Source organism: Alligator mississippiensis, chromosome 1 (genome assembly GCF_030867095.1).
Source record: "Alligator mississippiensis isolate rAllMis1 chromosome 1, rAllMis1, whole genome shotgun sequence".
In the NCBI taxonomy this organism is placed as follows: Eukaryota; Metazoa; Chordata; order Crocodylia; family Alligatoridae; genus Alligator; species Alligator mississippiensis.
Genome location: NC_081824.1, coordinates 256,402,840 through 256,420,958, shown reverse-complemented (window position 1 = coordinate 256,420,958; position 18,119 = coordinate 256,402,840). Strand labels below are relative to the sequence as shown.

At 45.6% G+C, this 18,119-nt stretch overlaps 1 protein-coding gene across 1 annotated transcript in view; it reads left to right on the top strand.

Moving 5' to 3' along the window:
• TMPRSS7 (transmembrane serine protease 7) overlaps positions 1–18,119 on the top strand; it is a 54,668-nt gene that overhangs the window by 11,615 nt on the left and 24,934 nt on the right. The window contains exons 5-9 of the mRNA XM_006270579.3: positions 1,633–1,826; positions 5,245–5,283; positions 7,322–7,550; positions 12,920–13,050; positions 17,624–17,736. Of these exons, the coding sequence (XP_006270641.1) occupies positions 1,633–1,826; positions 5,245–5,283; positions 7,322–7,550; positions 12,920–13,050; positions 17,624–17,736 (706 nt within the window). The remainder of the gene's footprint in view (positions 1–1,632; positions 1,827–5,244; positions 5,284–7,321; positions 7,551–12,919; positions 13,051–17,623; positions 17,737–18,119) is intronic.

The window sequence follows — 18,119 nt, the reverse complement described above, 5'->3', positions numbered from 1 at the left end:
TTCTTTGTAAATAAGGGCTGATGCACTGGGCCTTATTTGGGAGGCAAGGGAAACAATTATAAGCTGAAATACTGGGGATGTTGCAACACATGAGGCTGATTTTGTGAATCAGGATAAAAGGCTATGCGTACATTATTTTATCTGTTTGCACTGGGTCTGTTTTAGTTTCATGCATAACTGCTAGAAACTAGATTAAATCAAATTGAACCAAGTTTTTCACTGTATTGAAATAGTGCCCTATTGGAGTTTGGTAGCTCTTTTAGTAAAACAAAAGTTGAACAACTTAACTTTTACTACAATATACTTAAAGTTGTACAGTACTCCAATATGGACACAGTTATACTAATAAAAGTACTTTATATCTGTAGGATTATAGGAAATTAGGGCTGAAGGGACATCATGGGCACATCCAGACGAATATGCACATGCATTTTCCTGGGGATATATAGCAGTGGTGCATAGTTGTGCTGCCGGTGCTTGTCCTCAGGGAACGCCTGTGCCTGCATGCTTTGGTGTGCAGCAAGTTGCCCTGGGCAGGGTATTAAAGGCTGGGACCAGCACCAGTCTGCCCCAGCAGTCTTACTTGGGGCCCTGCCACCCTCTAGGGCTCTAGTGGTGGTGACCCAGGTGCACGGAGCCAAATGGCAACTGGAGTTTGCCTCTGGCTGCCAGGCCCTGGTTTCATGCGCTGCCCTGCTTTTTTCTGCTGTGGGTTTTTTTTTTTAACCCAGGGATTTCCCTGTGTCAAAAAAGCCCCGCACGCTGCAAATTAGTACTGTAGATGGGTCTGCAGTACAACAAACTGCACATGAACACTCATCTGGATGCACTCCATTAAGTCATCTAATCCAGCCCCCTTCTCAAGTCCAGATCATCCCTGACTAAACCATCTCAGCCAACTGCCTATCTAATCGGCTTCTGAAAATTTCCAAGGAGATTCTACAACTTTTTGACCACCCTTTCAGTGAGAATGTTCCTTCTAATCTCCAACCTAAATTTTCTCTGCAGCAGTCTGAGGTTATTGCTCCTATTCCTGTCCTCTGCAGCCAGGGGAAGGGGAAGGACAAAGAAGTATAGTTGTGTTATGCAACTTGATAACAGTATAGCTGCATCCATATTACCCTGGCTGTACAGGTATAATTATATTGTTTAAATTGTATCTCTGCCCTACATAGTTATGCTAATATGGCTTTCAGGTGGGGACCAGGCCTTAATGACCACACAGCAGACCAGGGAGATGATGGGTTGATGAGAGTGTTGAGGCCCTAAGATTCAATTAAATACTTTTGGAAGTTGCTGCAGGATGATGGAGGTGGGTTGTTTAAGGGCACAGAGATAATCATTTCCATTCCCTCCCTTTAGGGTACATTCCAGCTCCAACTCAAGTTGATTAAAATTTTCACTAGACCTAGTAAAAATATGCCAGGCCTCTGAAAATTAGTTTCTTGGTTGAGGGTCTTAAGTAGTGTTTTTGAAGAAGGAAAATATGCTCAGTGAGTCAAAAGAGTAAAGACGTGTAAAAAAAAAATAGGAATCTTATTAATCTGAATCACTAGCCAGAAGCCTACATTAAGAGTAACAATCCTGAGAAACATCACAATGTGTCAGAATCTATTTTAATACTTATTTCAGTAACAACAACAATGGAGGCCTTCTTGTTCATTTCTGGATAGTATTTGTGGTACCACCAGCAAAAGGCCAAGTATTCTGTGAAGACTGTGTAGCTGCCATTTTAAAGGACTCTATTCAGACGAGTATTGTCAACCGGACTTCTGTGGGGAGTCTTCAAGGTCTTGCAGTGGACATGGATTCCATTGTTCTGAGCGGTCAGTATTTGAGTGTGTCTATAACCTTCATGCAATAATTTAATCAGAAGTCTTTTGACCTAGAAGAGCAACTACTATAAATATTTATTATTTCCAGTCCTCTATCTCCAAATGAATATATATTAAGATGCAGAAAACTATGCTGAAGCAAAATTAAGGAGAGAAAAGAACTCAGACAATGAACCCCAAAGGCTCCTAATTATATCTATTTTTGGAGTCAACTTCACCACTTCTATCCAAGCCTAGTTTTGTGTCGCAGGGCACGTCAGTGCCTGGCTCCTAAGGAGTGAAAACTGCCTGGGAGAGAGCCCTGGCCGAACATAAGGGGGACAGCTGCAGGTTGCTGGGGCAACTAATGGGAGTCAGCTGGCCAGAAGGGGGCAGGGCCTGGCCCTTATAAAAGCCCAGGGCTGAGGCCAGGCTGGCAGTTCTCTGCCAGCAGCCAGAGAGGCAGGAGCTCACTCAGCCAAGCTATGGGGAGAAGTCTGAGGGGCAAGTACAGCTCATGATAGCCCTGAGAGGATTGGGCACTAAAGGTTTAGCCAGGGGGCTTTATGTTTGTGTTACAGCCAGGAGGCTTGTGTTTGTTTGGCTCTGTTATTACACCCGGAGGCTTGGGTGAGGCTGTAGGGGTTGGAGGGGGCTTCAATCACAGGGACCCCAGAGAGTGTGGGGTGCCCTAGCGCCAAGAAGGCGCATTATTTGAATAGCGCCAGGGAAGGTGCAGCTCGCACGCCAGTGCGTGAGCGACTGGTGGCGAGGAGCGCGGCCAGTGGTTCACGGGCGCAACCGGTGGGTTGCAGACGGGGGGACTGAGACCCCGGATTGCGTGCGGGGTACATAGACCCCAGCCCCAGAGAGGGGCGATTGAGCCCAAGTGGGGGCATAGGACTTATAGGGACCTGCAGCAGTGTGTGGGGACCCCGGCGCCCAGGAGGGCACAGCATACAGGGTGTATAGACCCAGCCCTAGGGAGGGGCATTTCTGAAGCCCCAGCGTGGGCGGGGCGAGCTCCCAGGACGGGGGCCATTTTGTGAGCCCAAGCGGGGCACAGCCAGACACCAGTGAGGGCGCAGTTTATAGGGGCATAGACCCCGGCCCCAGAGAGGGGCGATTGAGCCCAAGTGTGGGCATAGGGAGCCCAAGTGTGGGCATAGGGAGCCCCAAAAAGGGGGCAGCATAGTGAGTCTCTGAAAGGGGGCAGAAGAGAGATGACAGCATTTACATCTGCGAGGCTTGGGCTGCGGTATTAGGGGAGGTTGGAGCCGCAGAGCGCCCCCCCCCCCGGCATCGGGGCATTATAATGGGCAGCCTCCCGCTAATTAATTAATTAACATCAAGACGTGGCAGGCGAGAAGGTGGGTGGTTGCCGCAGGAACAGGTGATCGGGCCACAACTTGGCTCGGAAGCGATGCCTGTTACAATGGTGCATTGGATTGCTTGCTGAAGCGACACCACAACCTGTGGTGGAAACTCTGGGTCTAGGCCGGGCCTCTGTTCCCCTCTCTCTCTCTTTCCGGGCCCAAGGATTCTTTCCCTGATACGGCTAAACCAGTGTCCAATGCTGCGCACTGCCGTACAAAACCTTCCCGGCCAATGCACCATTGTAACAGGCATCGCTTCCGAGCCAAGTTGTGGCCCGATCACCTGTTCCTGCGGCAACCGCCCACCTTCTCTCCTGCCACGTCTTGATGTTAATTAATTAATTAGCGGGAGGTTGCCCATTATAATACCCCGATGCCGGGGGGGGGCGCTCTGCGGCTCCAACCTCCCCTAATACCGCAGCCCAAGCCTCGCAGATGTAAATGCTGTCATCTCTCTTCTGCCCCCTTTCAGAGACTCACTATGCTGCCCCCTTTTTGGGGCTCCCTATGCCCACACTTGAGCTCCCTATGCCCACACTTGGGCTCAATCGCCCCTCTCTGGGGCCGGGGTCTATGCCCCTATAAACTGCGCCCTCACTGGCATCTGGCTGTGCCCCGCTTGGGCTCACAAAATGGCCCCCGTCCTGGGAGCTCGCCCCGCCCATGCTGGGGCTTCAGAAATGCCCCTCCCTAGGGCTGGGTCTATACACCCCATATGCTGTGCCCTCCTGGGCGCCGGGGTCCCCGCACGCTGCTGCAGGTCCCTATAAGTCCTATGCCCCCACTTGGGCTCAATCGCCCCTCTCTGGGGCTGGGGTCTATGTACCCCACACGCAATCCGGGGTCTCAGTCCCCCCGTCTGCAACCCACTGGTTGCGTCCGTGAACACTGGCCGTGCTCCTCGCCACCAGTCGCTCACGCACTGGCGTGCGAGCTGCGCCTTCCCTGGCGCTATTCAAATAATGCGCCCTCTTGGCGCTAGGGCACCCCACACTCTCTGGGGTCCCTGTTATTGAGGCCCCCTCCAACCCCTACAGCCTCACCCAAGCCTCCGGGTGTAATAACAGAGCCAAACAAACACAAGCCTCCTGGCTGTAACACAAACATAAAGCCCCCTGGCTAAACCTTTAGTGCCCAATCCTCTCAGGGCTATCATGAGCTGTACTTGCCCCTCAGACTTCTCCCCATAGCTTGGCTGAGTGAGCTCCTGCCTCTCTGGCTGCTGGCAGAGAACTGCCAGCCTGGCCTCAGCCCTGGGCTTTTATAAGGGCCAGGCCCTGCCCCCTTCTGGCCAGCTGACTCCCATTAGTTGCCCCAGCAACCTGCAGCTGTCCCCCTTATGTTCGGCCAGGGCTCTCTCCCAGGCAGTTTTCACTCCTTAGGAGCCAGGCACTGACGTGCCCTGCGACATTTTGATTAGACTCTATTTCTTCAAGCATGACAAACTTATAGTGTTAAGGCTTCCCCAGATGTCAAAATGTAGCATCCTTAATTTAACATAAAAATTACTTTGATACAGAGATTGAAAAGCAAGCTGTGGAGTTGCTTCTCCAATGACCTGTTTCAGTGTTCAGAGCAGATTCCCTAACTGCATCCAATATGAGTGCAGCCAAATTAGATATTTTCTTGGGGTAATGTCTTTATTCAGAAGAGTACACAAATTCTGTTCCCTTGAAGAAAGGTGATAACAAACTGCTTACAAGCAGCTGGCCCTAGCAGAAACCTGAGGTAGTGCACCATAGTCTTGCGCCAAACAATATCTCTCCTGGGTGCCTCTTTCTGTACATCTCAGGTCCTCATTCAAGTGTCACTGAAAATATGTAGTCTCTTCTGCCTTAAGGCCTGAGTTACTTGGGGAAACACCTAGTCCAAGGCTGCTTGCTGAACTGACATAAATTGGCAGGTGGCCCAGGGCAGCTATCCATTTTGCAGCTGCTTTGGTTTGCAAAAAGTGTGTTTATTACTGAAGTAACATGGGTTTGGGTACATTTAAATTCTGGATGTTGATTTAATTGTAAAATGAGAAGCTCACTTCAATTTTTTTACCTATGCAGCTGGGCTTCGATCAGATTATTCTTCAGCAACTGGAACAGGTACCTTTCGTGAGCATCCGTTTTGGTTATGGGGTGGGGGATAGTTTCACTATGTGCTGTTTTCTCCTGTGTGTTTACAACTGTCTGTTGTATACTAGAAGGCTCAATTTCAGCCTTGGTTTGTAGGTGTTGGAGTCAACCGGAGTCTTGTGTGTGGCAAAACATATGCAACCTTTCTCTGAGGATATTGCTGGGGCCATTTTAGTTGGTAAATGGTCTCGTCTCCTCCACTCCTTTCCATCAACAATTTCCTTGGTGTAGTATCTGACCGAAAACGAAAACCAAAATGACTCAAAACAGCTGAATTGTGCTGAGTTTATTTATTGACAGTATTTCAGATCCGAACTCCATCTCACACTATTACTCATAAATCAGCCAAGCCTTGCCAGAATTAGCTTGCTGCTTAGCTTTGTTAGCTATAACAACACTGGACATTTTTTAGAGTGGTTCTTATAGGCTTTTTAAATATGTGAGGAAACTGCTTGTGGGACTGATCCAATGAAATACATGTGTTTCTTGGTAGTCCATTTCCCGGGTGGTGTCGATTGTGTGAACCTATGAGGTATTTGCGTTGATTTAGTTGTGTGTGTGGTGCTTAGAGGAGGAAGGAAAAATGGGGAATATGAGGAGCACACAATGCAAAAACTTGCATTCAGGCTCTCTTAGGAACTGAATCACTAACAGAAAAAAAATGAGGTGCCATGTTCTTATCTTCTTTGTCCACAACATATAATCAGTATGCATTTGAGTACAGCTGGTCATTGGTACTAGATTGTGCCAGTCAAACCCTGAAGAGACTTGCAGTAGAGTCTGGGAAAACCTGTGGTGATGCCACACTGTTGCATTCCTGGCTGCAATTCAGACACCAAGAGCAAGATCATAAACAGGAGTGTGGGTGCCTATATTGGGCCATGGTTTCTAGCTACCTCTCAGGACCCTCTCTTCCTCCCTAATAATATGCCCCACATGGTTATTGTAGTCAATTCATTCTTCCAGTTTTCTTCTAGTATTGGGGGAAAATGTGTATAACTGTTAATCAAACACTTTTTTGTGGCTCTTAGTAAGAGATGCATGAATAATGTAAGCTGTTAACTGAGACTATGGCAAATTGGATGGCCATTATTCATTACACCTGAAAATACATGGCATTTGTTTTCAAGAACATATGTTCCAAGTGAGTCTTATAAATAGCTGCCTTCACCTGTTTTGATTCACTACTGGTTTACTGGCTGCTTCACTCCTGGCTTCGCTCTTTCACTTGTCTAGATAATTAATACTTTAGTGATAATTTCATTGATATTTCAAGGCGATAATAACTTAAAATGTAAGATTACCCTTTTAATGTTGAAGACACTCTTGTGAATATTTTATTTACGTCTGTCTCGATTTAACTTATTTTCCTTCTCTTCTTTTAAGGAACTTTGTTTAGATTAGAGATAAAATCAAATTGAATATCCAAAGGCTGCTTGAATGGAAATTGGAACTAAAGAGTTGACATAGTTGACCACAAAACCATAAATTGACTCTGCTTCATTAAAATCAGATTTTTACTTTCTAGTAGTAATTTTTGATGAGGGAGTTTCAAATTTTAATTAAAAAAAAAACCAAATTTGAAATAAGACAAGCTTTATGCAGGTAGGTCTTATAGTACAAGTGTTTCACAAAACCCTGACTTAAATTTTTGCATTTAAGAGAACAATATGTAACCAGATGGACTTTTTTAGAAGAGAAAAACTCAATGGACATAGAGACAAGAAATCTTATTGACTTCTCTCCTGGAACAGGGTGATCTCTTTAGAAGGATGACATTTAAACCTTGTTGTTTTTTATCTTGGAATTCTGGCCTACTTCATATTTAATGTGCAAAAAGCACCTTTACAAAACAGTTGTACTTCTATTGGACCTACCCTTGCAGCTGTTGATTCATCCCATTACATATTCATCACAATTTTGTTTTATTAAAATTTTCTTGTGGCTCAAGCTTCCTTTGACCAAAGACTTATGAATAAATCATACTTACCATGTTATATTTCCACAGGTTCAAGTTGCATATATGACCTGTATGCAGATCACCTGCACCAGCAGTTTCCCTTGGATATCACTGCTACCTCAGGGATGATGATCTGTTATTTCAAACTGATTGCATTAGTTGGCCATCTAATCCGTCTCTCAATAGCATCTATTCAGATTGAAGCGGATAACTGTATCACAGACTCGCTGACCATTTATGACTCTCTGATGCCAATCAAAAGTAAGATATTGTACCGGTATGTATATATTTTAAACAAGAAATCTTTGATTCTTTAAGTTCTTTATCAGCTTTTTTTTTTAATTCTGTTTTCCCTGGGACTTGGTAAATCTTGTGTCATGTAATAGCTACTTTTTAATACACTTGATGATCTCTAGAAAATGGTGGACTGTGAATGAAAGAACTGAATTCCTCCTTTGAAAAATGGTGATTATTCAACTAGATGCAGAAGCACAGAAAATGTGCAAAAGCAAAATGTATGATGATCCAGGATCCTGGTTTTCTATGACAAAAAATCACAAATTCTCTGATTTAAAAACCCAAAATCCATTCCATTATTAAAATTAAAAGACCCCTGCAGTCCCCCCCTAGCCCTGCTGGTGCCCCTCACTCACCCCCAAAGCCATCCCAACTGTGCTGGTGCCCCTTATTGTCCCCACGACAGCCCCCTGACCTACTCATACCTCTTGCCTCCACCCACAGCCCCTGCCCCCCAGCCCTGCTGGTGGGAGCCCACAGCTGCAGGGCTATGGGGCCAGGGACCCAAGTCTGCAGCTCCCTGCCCCCAACAGCAGGCAACTGCAGCAGAAGCAGCATGAAGCTGACTCCCCCATTGCTGCCACCTGCTCTGGTGGGGGCAGGGCCAGCTCCCACCAGGAGCTGGCCCTGCCCCACCCAGCACTGCCATGACCACCCCCCCCCCCCCAGCCCTCTGCAAGCCCCACTTACCTCAGGCTCCAGGAGTGAAGAGTGAAGCTGAGCTGAGTGGAGCTGTGGCTGACTGAGCACCTCAGCCCCCGCCCTCCCCCTCCCCCTCCAGGCAGGCCTGGGGGTTTTCTGCCCTGTTTGCAAACAGCTCTTGCAGGCTGGAGCTCAACCAGCCTGCAGAACCGTTTGCAAAAGCAGGGAATCCACTGGTTTCTCTGCTAAAAGGAGAAATCCATGTTTTCTCTGATAAAAAGGGGAAATCTGTGGTTTTCTGTTTTTCCATGGGAAACGGAAAACCAGGATTCCTGATGATAATCGATAGTTTCATGCATATCTTAAACCAGTCAGTCTAGTTCTCTTGACTAGCTTAGTTTGTATAGCAGTTCCTTGTATGAAAAACAATGATCATTTTTTTTATTCTAAAAAATTCTCCTGCTGGTTGTTTAAAATTTTGAGTGCTGAATTTTATTGTGGAGAGAGTAGATGAAACAATAGGCCAAGGCAATTTTGGGAGCAGCAAGGACTGTGTTTTTGCTTTGTTCCAAGCACACCTAGCACACTGGGTTCCTGAGACCTGAAAAGGTCTTCTAAGTACAGCTGCAAAAACAAATAATAAATCCAGAGTGCAGGTGTAATGGAGTCAGTGGCAGCATCACCTGAGCTATCACCTCCCTTAATGACTCAACTGATCTGTAAGGAGCACCTTTTAAAGGGAGGAGGAAGACCAGAAGCTTGCAGCACATTAAATCCTTTTTCCTATCTAGGGAATGTAAACAAAGGTGCTAATAGATGTGATATTTATTTTAGAACATTTGCAACTATCCACTGGAAACTTGATTGAGATAATTAGCCCAGTATGTAAACAACTCAACAGCATTATTAACTTTTGCCAAAACTTCATTTGTGAAAATTTGTGACCCAGCATTTCTTCCTTGAGAGAGTCAGTCCCTCTTCCTGAGAATGATTAATGAATTTTTATTTTTCTTCTCAGAAAGGTGATAAAAGCACATTATTTTCATCATGGTCTTGTTGCATCAACACTTTTTGGTCTATCTCTAATTAAAAGCATCTTGTTACTGTTATTGTTACTAAACTACTAAGCATCCTGTTATTGCTATTGTTACTCCCTTTTAATCTAATAACACAAAATTTAATTTCGATTATGGCATTTGATCTGGGAAGAAGAGAATTTTACTTTGTGAAAGTTTGAGCCAATCTAATCTTTTTTAGTTGAAATCTCAGAGGGAGCCAAAGTCCTTAAACTTGCTAGAGAACACCTAAAGCGTATTAACAAGTTATCACAAGCATTTCTGCCATTCCCTCAGCTGCACTGAGTGAACATCTGGGAGAAAGGAGGATTGAAGAAGGTGAAGAACTATCATGAAAAAGTTCTGAAGACAACATCCATTTTTAAGCCATTTGATAGAATGGTCAAATACTATTGGACATCAGAGGGTGGTGTGTAAAGATGTGGGTGTGATGGGCGAGAGAATGATAGAGGAAATGAATATTGAATAAATGAACCTGGATGGGAATGTTTAGGAAATCAGAGAATTGCATGCGCATTTGGGAAATGGTTCCAGTCACCACTCTGTTACTACCTGACATGAGATGAGTCCTTTCAGATCTACACTTGGGTCTGTGAAGCAACTGACTAGGAGAAATAAATGTACTGTGGAGGTGAGAGCTGAAACTCTCTGTAAGAACAGGTCATGGAGAGAGCATAGATATAACTAGGAACTATAGGTCAAATGAGTCAGGGATGGACAAAAGAAATATTCTACTATTAACCAGAAGTGATTCGTGCATTGTGCACTTGATTCTTATTAACAAAATAATTGGGTGTGCACTTCCAAAATTCGTGGAGGACACATTGTGAGGAATAATATGAAGAATTTTTGTTATCCACAGGCTCACAGTTTGGAAGCTGTAGAGGAAAAGAAGTGAGATCAGGATATAGTGTTGATTGTAGGATACCACAAGGTACCAATATGACAACCCCAGAATGCAAATGTGATTCAACATTGTACTAGCTAACTTTATTTTTAGTAGAGACAGTGAAGCTATAGTGCCTCTTGGTTAAAGGCATTGGTAAGACATTGTTTTGAATATTGTAGATGGTTCTGGTAATCTGCGTCAAATAAAACATGAATTTAAACTGGAATGGATGCAGAGGAGGGATATGAGGGGCATTTGGAAGATCAGATTAAAAACATGGTTTGTTTAGCCTAGGAGCATGAAGATAAGAAAGGGGATATGACTGCATATTTGAGAAACCAGAGAATGCTTCTGAGAACCAGATACAGGGTCAGGAAGGAATTTATGCCAGCTCAGATTGTTGAGGACTACTAGAGGTTTTGCATTCATCTGTAGAGTGGAACATGTTCTACTCCCTGAGATCATCTGGGACCATTTACTTAAATTCCCTGCCACTCCATGGGCCCAAGGTGTTAGTGGAGTGCCCTTGGTTTGTCTGGCTCTCTGGGTGCATCCATACAAGCAAGCACATGCACTTGCAGCAGCTCAAAAGTGGTGCAAATTTGAGCTGGGGCTTTTTTCCTCAGCGCACGTGTTCAGACATGCACTTTGTTGTGGAGCAAATTGTGCCACTTGGGGCAAAATAACCCTTCCTCGCTCCCCCTAGATCTGCAGCCAGGGGGACCTAGAGCCCGGGGCCAGCACCTGTGCTGTCCCCAGCAGTATAAAAAGCTGCCCTGTCCTGGCCCCATCAGTACAAAAAGTTGCCCCGGCAAGCAGCTTCAAGGCAACTTACTCTCAGGAGCTTCTGGAGCCCAGCCAATTGGTACCTGGGGACACTACCCCTTGTGCCAGGTGGACTGCTGAAGCAGCCCTGAGAGTTCCCTGCACCCTCTACCCATTACAGCAGTCTGGCAGTGGGGGCTGCTGCCTGGCTGTGCTCTGCTGCACACCTGCCAGACCTGGATGAGGCATCTGCCCCTCTGGGTCAGCTGCCAGTAGACTGTGTTTGCAGGGTTGGCCTCTGTGCAGCACTACTGCCATGTGTGCCCCCCTGCCCGGCCATCTGGGCAGCTATCACCCAGAAGATGTTTCAGATATGGTGGCCTGCTTTAAACTGTCAAAGCATGTCCGGCCCCATTTGGCCAGGGGACCAGCCACGGCCAGCTGGGTCCAAGGTGCCAGCTCTGAGCAGGCAGGGTCTCGCCACTGACCTCCCTAGCAGGAATTCTGGTGTTCCCTATTGGAAAAATGAAAAATCCATGATTTAAAAAAAAAAAATCCCAGTCACTCTGTAAAATACCCCCAAATCCATGTTCCTCCACAATTAAAATAAAAGACCACTATAAAGAGAGAGAGAGAGAGAGAGAGAGAGACGGAGAGACAGTGATCAGTTGGGCAATGTTTTGTTGATATATCTAAAATGTTAAAACAATTTTGAAGACTATCAGTGCCTCTATCATAATAATGAAGTGAACTCTAAGTGGGCAGCACAGGGCAGTGGGGGACAGCAGGGCCCGGGCTGGGGCCTCGGGGGCTGTCACCCTGCCCTGCATTGTGTGTCCAGGGCCCCAATGACCTTGATGGCAGCTCAAGTTGCCAATAAGTGCTGAGGTTGGTTTTTTTTGTGGGGGGAGGGGGGGTTCCCTCCGATGCTGGGGTGGGGGGCAGGGACCAGGGGGCTCAGGGGGTTGGGGGGGTGGGGCCGGGCAGGGAAGGGCTCAGGGGTCTGGGAGGGGATGGGGCTGGGTGGGGAAGGTATTGGAGGGAGGGCTGTGGGGAGTGGGGCTGGTGGGGAAGGGATTGGGAGATGAGGGGGCTCAGGGGGCAGGCAGGGGGTGGGGCCAGGTAGGGAAAGGATCAGGGGGCTGAGGGAGCGGGTGGGCCGGTGGGCCCTCTCCATGGTCCCCTCCCCCTTCCTCCAGCCCCCCGACTCCTTACTTACCAGCAGTGGAGCCTGGGTCCAGCTCCCTGCTGCTGACATGCTGCCTGTCTTCATGGGTGAGGACTAACCATAGAGATGCTCCGGCAGCCAGAGTGTCTTTATGGAGCATCCAGCCTCCGGTTGCCTCAGGTTTTGCCCTGCCCCACTTCTTTTCTGTGAGGGGTTTTTTTGACCCCTGGATATCCAGGGGTCTCATTTTGTCCCTGCGCTGCAAACTTGCAGCGCAGGGAACATTTTCTTGTTCCTGCATGTGCCTCTTGCCGTGTCTCAAACGGTTTGAGATGATGCAAGAAGCATCTGCGGGCTTGTCTGGATGTGCCCTCTGTGTGTAACATTCATTTTGGCTACTGAAACTTTCTTACTGAGAGGTGGTTTATTGTGTGTGGGTGGAAGAGCTGAAGTGGATGTTCTTTATGGACACTTTGGACTTAACGTTTGTTCCATGGTTGACTCCAGTTGCGGGGGACTGGGTGGACACGTTGATGCATTTGGGTCCCTTCCAGTCCAATATTCCTAATAAAGTAAGCATAGTAAATGTAAGATAGGGCCACTGCACGCTTACACGACACTACTTTCTCAGTATATTTCAACCACACTTCTTAGTGGTTAGCAACATAGATTTGTAAATAGGAGTTTAATAAAAAAATAAGATTGTGTTCCAGCTTTAGTCTTTGAGTGGAAATTTAAAAACCTAACAAGCATAATCTGCTTTTAAAAATAACTCCTTTTGTCTCTTGTCATTTTTCCCCCTCTCTTAGAATATGTGAACCAACCAACTCCTTAATGTCATTTGTTTCCACAAATAATTTGATGCTGGTCACGTTTAAGTCTACACAAACACAGAAACTGAAGAAATTCCATGGCTTTTTTGAGGTCATTGCACAAGAAAGTAAGTAATCTTTTTTTTCTTTTTTAAATGAAGTGTATTTATCATGGAGAAGCCAGTCAAGAGTCCAGAGCTGATACTTTTTTAGAATCCTAAATTAGCAGCTCCTTGATTGATTTCTTTTTTAATCTGTCTTTCCCCTCCTACCTCCTTCTATTATATTCTCTTCTTTATTTCATTTGTTTTGTTAACACTGGGACTTTTTTTCCTGTAATCCTTTCTTGTTGTCCTCTCTGTTTTGGATTAGCTTTTGTTATGTGAAGCAGGTAGGAAGTATATTAAAGAAAAATGCTTGAATTTTCGTTGCCAACCCATCATCTTCAATACAACTGATTGTCACTAGATGGAGATGTTGCTGTATTGCCTAAGTGATGGTTTGTAACTATAGCATATAGTAAGTGAACAAAATGCTTCTTACTTCTTATTTTATTGAAAGCAAATCTCCATAATCACAAGAAAAATGCTGTAGGTTCAACATTGAATGACTTAAGGGCTGCTGTCCATTTAGAAATTTCATAAAAATTCTATGTCTGGATACGTTTAGTGGTTTTTCTGGTTTACAGCCTGAGAATCATCCAACCAAGCTCTGCTGTGCCTAGGTACTATATAAATGCACCAAAGGAAATGCATCTTGTCCCAAGGAGACTTGCAGAGCAAAGTTTGGGGGCAAGAGGGTTGCACAGTTCTTGACTGGGGTCAATATCCAGAAATTAGTTATAGCTCCTTCTACCCACATAGCAGTCCATTTACACTAGTTCTGTAGCTGCTCCCAGCTGCTGGAGCCTCTGATTTCCAGTCTTAAAGATGAAAGTAGTGAGCATTAAATATTCAGTATTAAAACTAAAATTTGTGTTTGCATTTATAATCTTCAGTATTTTAATTTAGGTTTCTGCTTAGGCAGCAAAAAAGGATAAATGTATGCACTAGTGTTGTATTCCACGTCTGTTCATCTTCCTTTCTGAGTTCAAGAGTCACTTGATCATAGTTGTTTGGGGAGTTTGTTCTACTACATTTTATTTAATTTAAATATTTTTAACACAAAGCTATGGGGAGAAGTGGACACGCCGGAGGGCAGGGAACAGCTGCAGGCAGACCTGGATAGGTTGGACAAGTGGGCAGAAAACAACAGGATGCAGTTCAACAAGGAGAAATGCAAAGTGCTGCACCTAGGGAGGAAAAATGTCCAGCACACCTACAGCCTAGGGAATGACCTGCTGGGTGGCACAGAGGTGGAAAGGGATCTTGGAGTCCTAGTGGACTCCAAGATGAACATGAGCCGGCAGTGTGACAAAGCCATCAGAAAAGCCAATGGCACTTTATCGTGCATCAGCAGATGCATGACGAATAGGTCCAGGGAGGTGATACTTCCCCTCTATAGGGCGCTGGTCAGACCGCAGTTGGAGTACTGCGTGCAATTCTGGGCACCACACTTCAAGAAGGATGCGGATAACCTGGAGAGGGTCCAGAGAAGGGCCACTCGTATGGTCAAGGGCCTGCAGACCAAGCCCTATGAGGAGAGACTAGAGAAACTGGACCTTTGCAGCCTCCGCAAGAGAAGGTTGAGAGGCGACCTTGTGGCTGCCTTTAAGTTCATCACGGGGGCACAGAAGGGAATTGGTGAGTATTTATTCACCAAGGCGCCCCCAGGGGTTACAAGAAACAATGGCCACAAGCTAGCAGAGAGCAGATTTAGATTGGACATTAGGAAGAACTTCTTCACAGTTCGAGTGGCCAAGGTCTGGAACAGGCTCCCAAGGGGGGTGGTGCTCTCCCCTACCCTGGGGGTCTTCAAGAGGAGGTTAGATGAGTATCTAGCTGGGGTCATCTAGACCCAGCACTCTTTCCTGCTTATGCAGGGGGTCGGACTCGATGATCTATTGAGGTCCCTTCCGACCCTAACATCTATGAATCTATGAATCTGCCTTTATGATTTATCAGTTTTATTTTGTAAGCTGACCCAAGCCTCTTTTGGGGAAGGTGGCATAGAAATCTAATATGAAATAAAATCATCTACAAATAAAATCAGATAATATAGGACTAGCAAGAAAAAGGTATAATAAAATACAGAGTCCTGGAAGTTGCAGCCAGAAAGATGTAGGCTAGCAAATATTTGACAGTAATTTTAAATAAATCATTGGGACAATTTACCAAGGGCTATTGTTTTATGACTTTCTTTGGACTGTAGCAACATGGATTTTTATTTAAGTGCACAGCATTCAGTGCTGCTCCTGGCAGCTCTGTCATAGGTTGTGTGCTCAGAGCTGTTGCACAATTCTCCCATGCACGTGCAGCTTTTGGGAAGCTTTCTGCTGCCACCATCCATATCATTGCCTCTATAACTCCTGTTCCAACCTGCAGGTTATTATGGTTGTGGTGCTATCCTGTCAACAGTAACAAGGGCCAGGTTCAATTTTGGGGTACTAAATATATTTAGTATATCAATATATATATTTATAATTAATATATAAAATAATATATATAATATAATATATATATATATATATATATATATAAAACCTCGGCTTGAGCTTCCACCCAGACTACCTGGGAAACACTAAATGAATCCCTAGGGTGTTCAATAAAACCAACAACTCTTCCCTCTCAAGCAGTGTAAACACAAAATCTAAGTCTATTACAAAGAATAAGGAAAAAACAAAAGTAAACACTAGCTATAATTTTAAAACACTATAAACTACAAAACAAGGTCTATAGGTGACACCCTTTTGGGGAGTCTTTACCCATACCCAGGCAGTCTGGGACATGGGGGCTCCCCAGTGGGTAGTTCTGGGGGCCTGCACCCCCACAGCTGCCCTTCAGCAATGGGCTGGCGAGGGGGGCCCACGCCAGGGAGTCCTATGAGCTGCTCCATTGGTCTACTGTGCCACAGAGAGCTGCTAGAGAGTATAGGTCCTTCTGTGTTGTAAGGGGTCTCTTGTTGCTCCCTGCGAAGCTGTAGCACTGATCTCCACTTCTGTGTGGTGACTTTGAAGGGTTAACAGCAGCTGTCATCAGCATATCGCACCCCAAAATTTCTAGTCCTAATCCCAGCTCTGCTGGGGCAGGAGACTGCAAGAGAACTCAAAGACAAGGCAGCCAAACAGCAGAAGAGCCTGAACTGCAACCAGCACCAACCAGAGTTACAAAAGCAACATGTGCCAGGCCCAAAGCCAGGCCCAGACATACAGCAAATGTACAGTGGGGCTCAACAACACAGCTAGCCTGAGACCCAACAGCTGTAAAACAATAAAGGGAGCGCTCAGGCCTGTTCTGCACCAGGGTCTGAACATGCAACAAAAGAGCACCAGGCCTATTTGGCTGCAGCCTGGACATTTAGTCTCAGCTATACTGCTATGCAGAGACCTAACAGCTGAGACAAAAAAAGGGGGCAGGTCTATTTTCACTTGGCCCTGAACTACAACTAGTGCCCAACCACTCAGCTTGGTTGGGGCATAAACTGCAAAAGGGGCAAAAGGAGTCCCAGACCTATCTCGCTGGGCCTGGACTGGGCACCAAAAAGCCAGCCAGCCCTATACCAACCCCAGCCATCTGGTGAGTGGCACATCTTGTTGATCCAGGCCTCAGTGTTCAGCCCCACACAGGTGGGCTGAAATTGCAATAGCAGTGAAACAGCAAAAAGAGGCCCAGGCTTACGGCTGCAGCCTGGACATGCAGTCTTGGCTATAAAAGGTGGCCAGTGCTCCAGGATTTCCTCCAGAATCACTACACTGGGTTTACAGGTTCTTTTAAAAAAATCTTAAGACAATGATCTGGACACAATGAGGGAGAGGGGAGGTGGTTCTTTTCCAGTCCTTCCCCCCACCTCCTCCAACCCCCCCCCCCCCCCCCCCACAATATACAGCAACCAAAAGCACACACTTTACCACACATCCTGAAGTGTGTGTGGGTGTTACACATGCAAATTTAAGTTTTGGTTGGGATTTTTTTCAAGAGATGCTTTATTTCAAATGGAGATTGTTTCATGGAAATCAAATGACTTGCACTGCACAGAGGAATGAGGAAGTGATCAGAGTAGTTCTTCAGGTCACTTTGGCAGTGAATATGGCTTCTTAATGTTAGGTTTACCACACTTACAAACTTTTTTTTTTTTTAAGTTATCTATTTTTACAAACACACAGTTTGGCTGATCAATTCTGTGGGGCCCCTTTAAATGGAGGCAATGGCTTTTGTGGGCCACTTTTGAAGTTCAGTGTATTGAACTGAGGTTGTTCCTGGCAACTGCGTAGAACTGATTAGTTTGCATGAATTGCTGACCTTTCTGTTTGTGAAAGACATTCAGCAAATTATCAGAGACAGCATTCCCAGGATTTGAGGGCTGAGAGCCACAGGTTCTTCTATATCAGTTCCATGTGTATGCATGTGTATGGAGGGAGGCAGGGGGAGGGGAGATTATATGTAATATGTAATTCTGACTTCTTTTTTAGTTCAGTGGATTGACTAAATGTTGATTGCAACATTTAAGTTGCTCTGCTATACTGTTTAAGGAACATGATCAATTTGGCCACTTGTGCTGCAGAACTCAGCATGGAATTTAACAAACTTCTTTTTTTCCCCTTAGAATGTGGAAAAACAATACTGGCAAAAGAAAAAAGTGGGTATGAGGGGAGAATCATGAGTCCCTATTACCCAAGCTACTATCCTCCAAAATGTATTTGTATATGGAATTTCCAGGTAAAGTCTACTCTTTTTCCTCTGGCACTGACACACATGTAAAGCATCAAAAACCTCAGAGCATGCCCAACATAGGTTTCTGTAGGGAGTGACATTTTATGAGAGATCTGGTAGATATTTCTGACTACACCGTAATCTACAGCAATTAATACTTGACTGATAGAAATTAAGCACAGCTTTACTAGGAGCATCAACACATGGAATTAATGCGAAGAAATAAACTCTGATACATATTGTGCTGGTATTTATTGCTCCTGGGCACCACATCTTCATGAGAGCCTGAGACCACAGCACATTTAGCTGGGTCTGAGCAGCCCTGGCTAACAGGGGGCCCCAAGGGTCAGCTAGTCCGGGCTGCTCTGACCCAGCTTAATGTGCTGCAG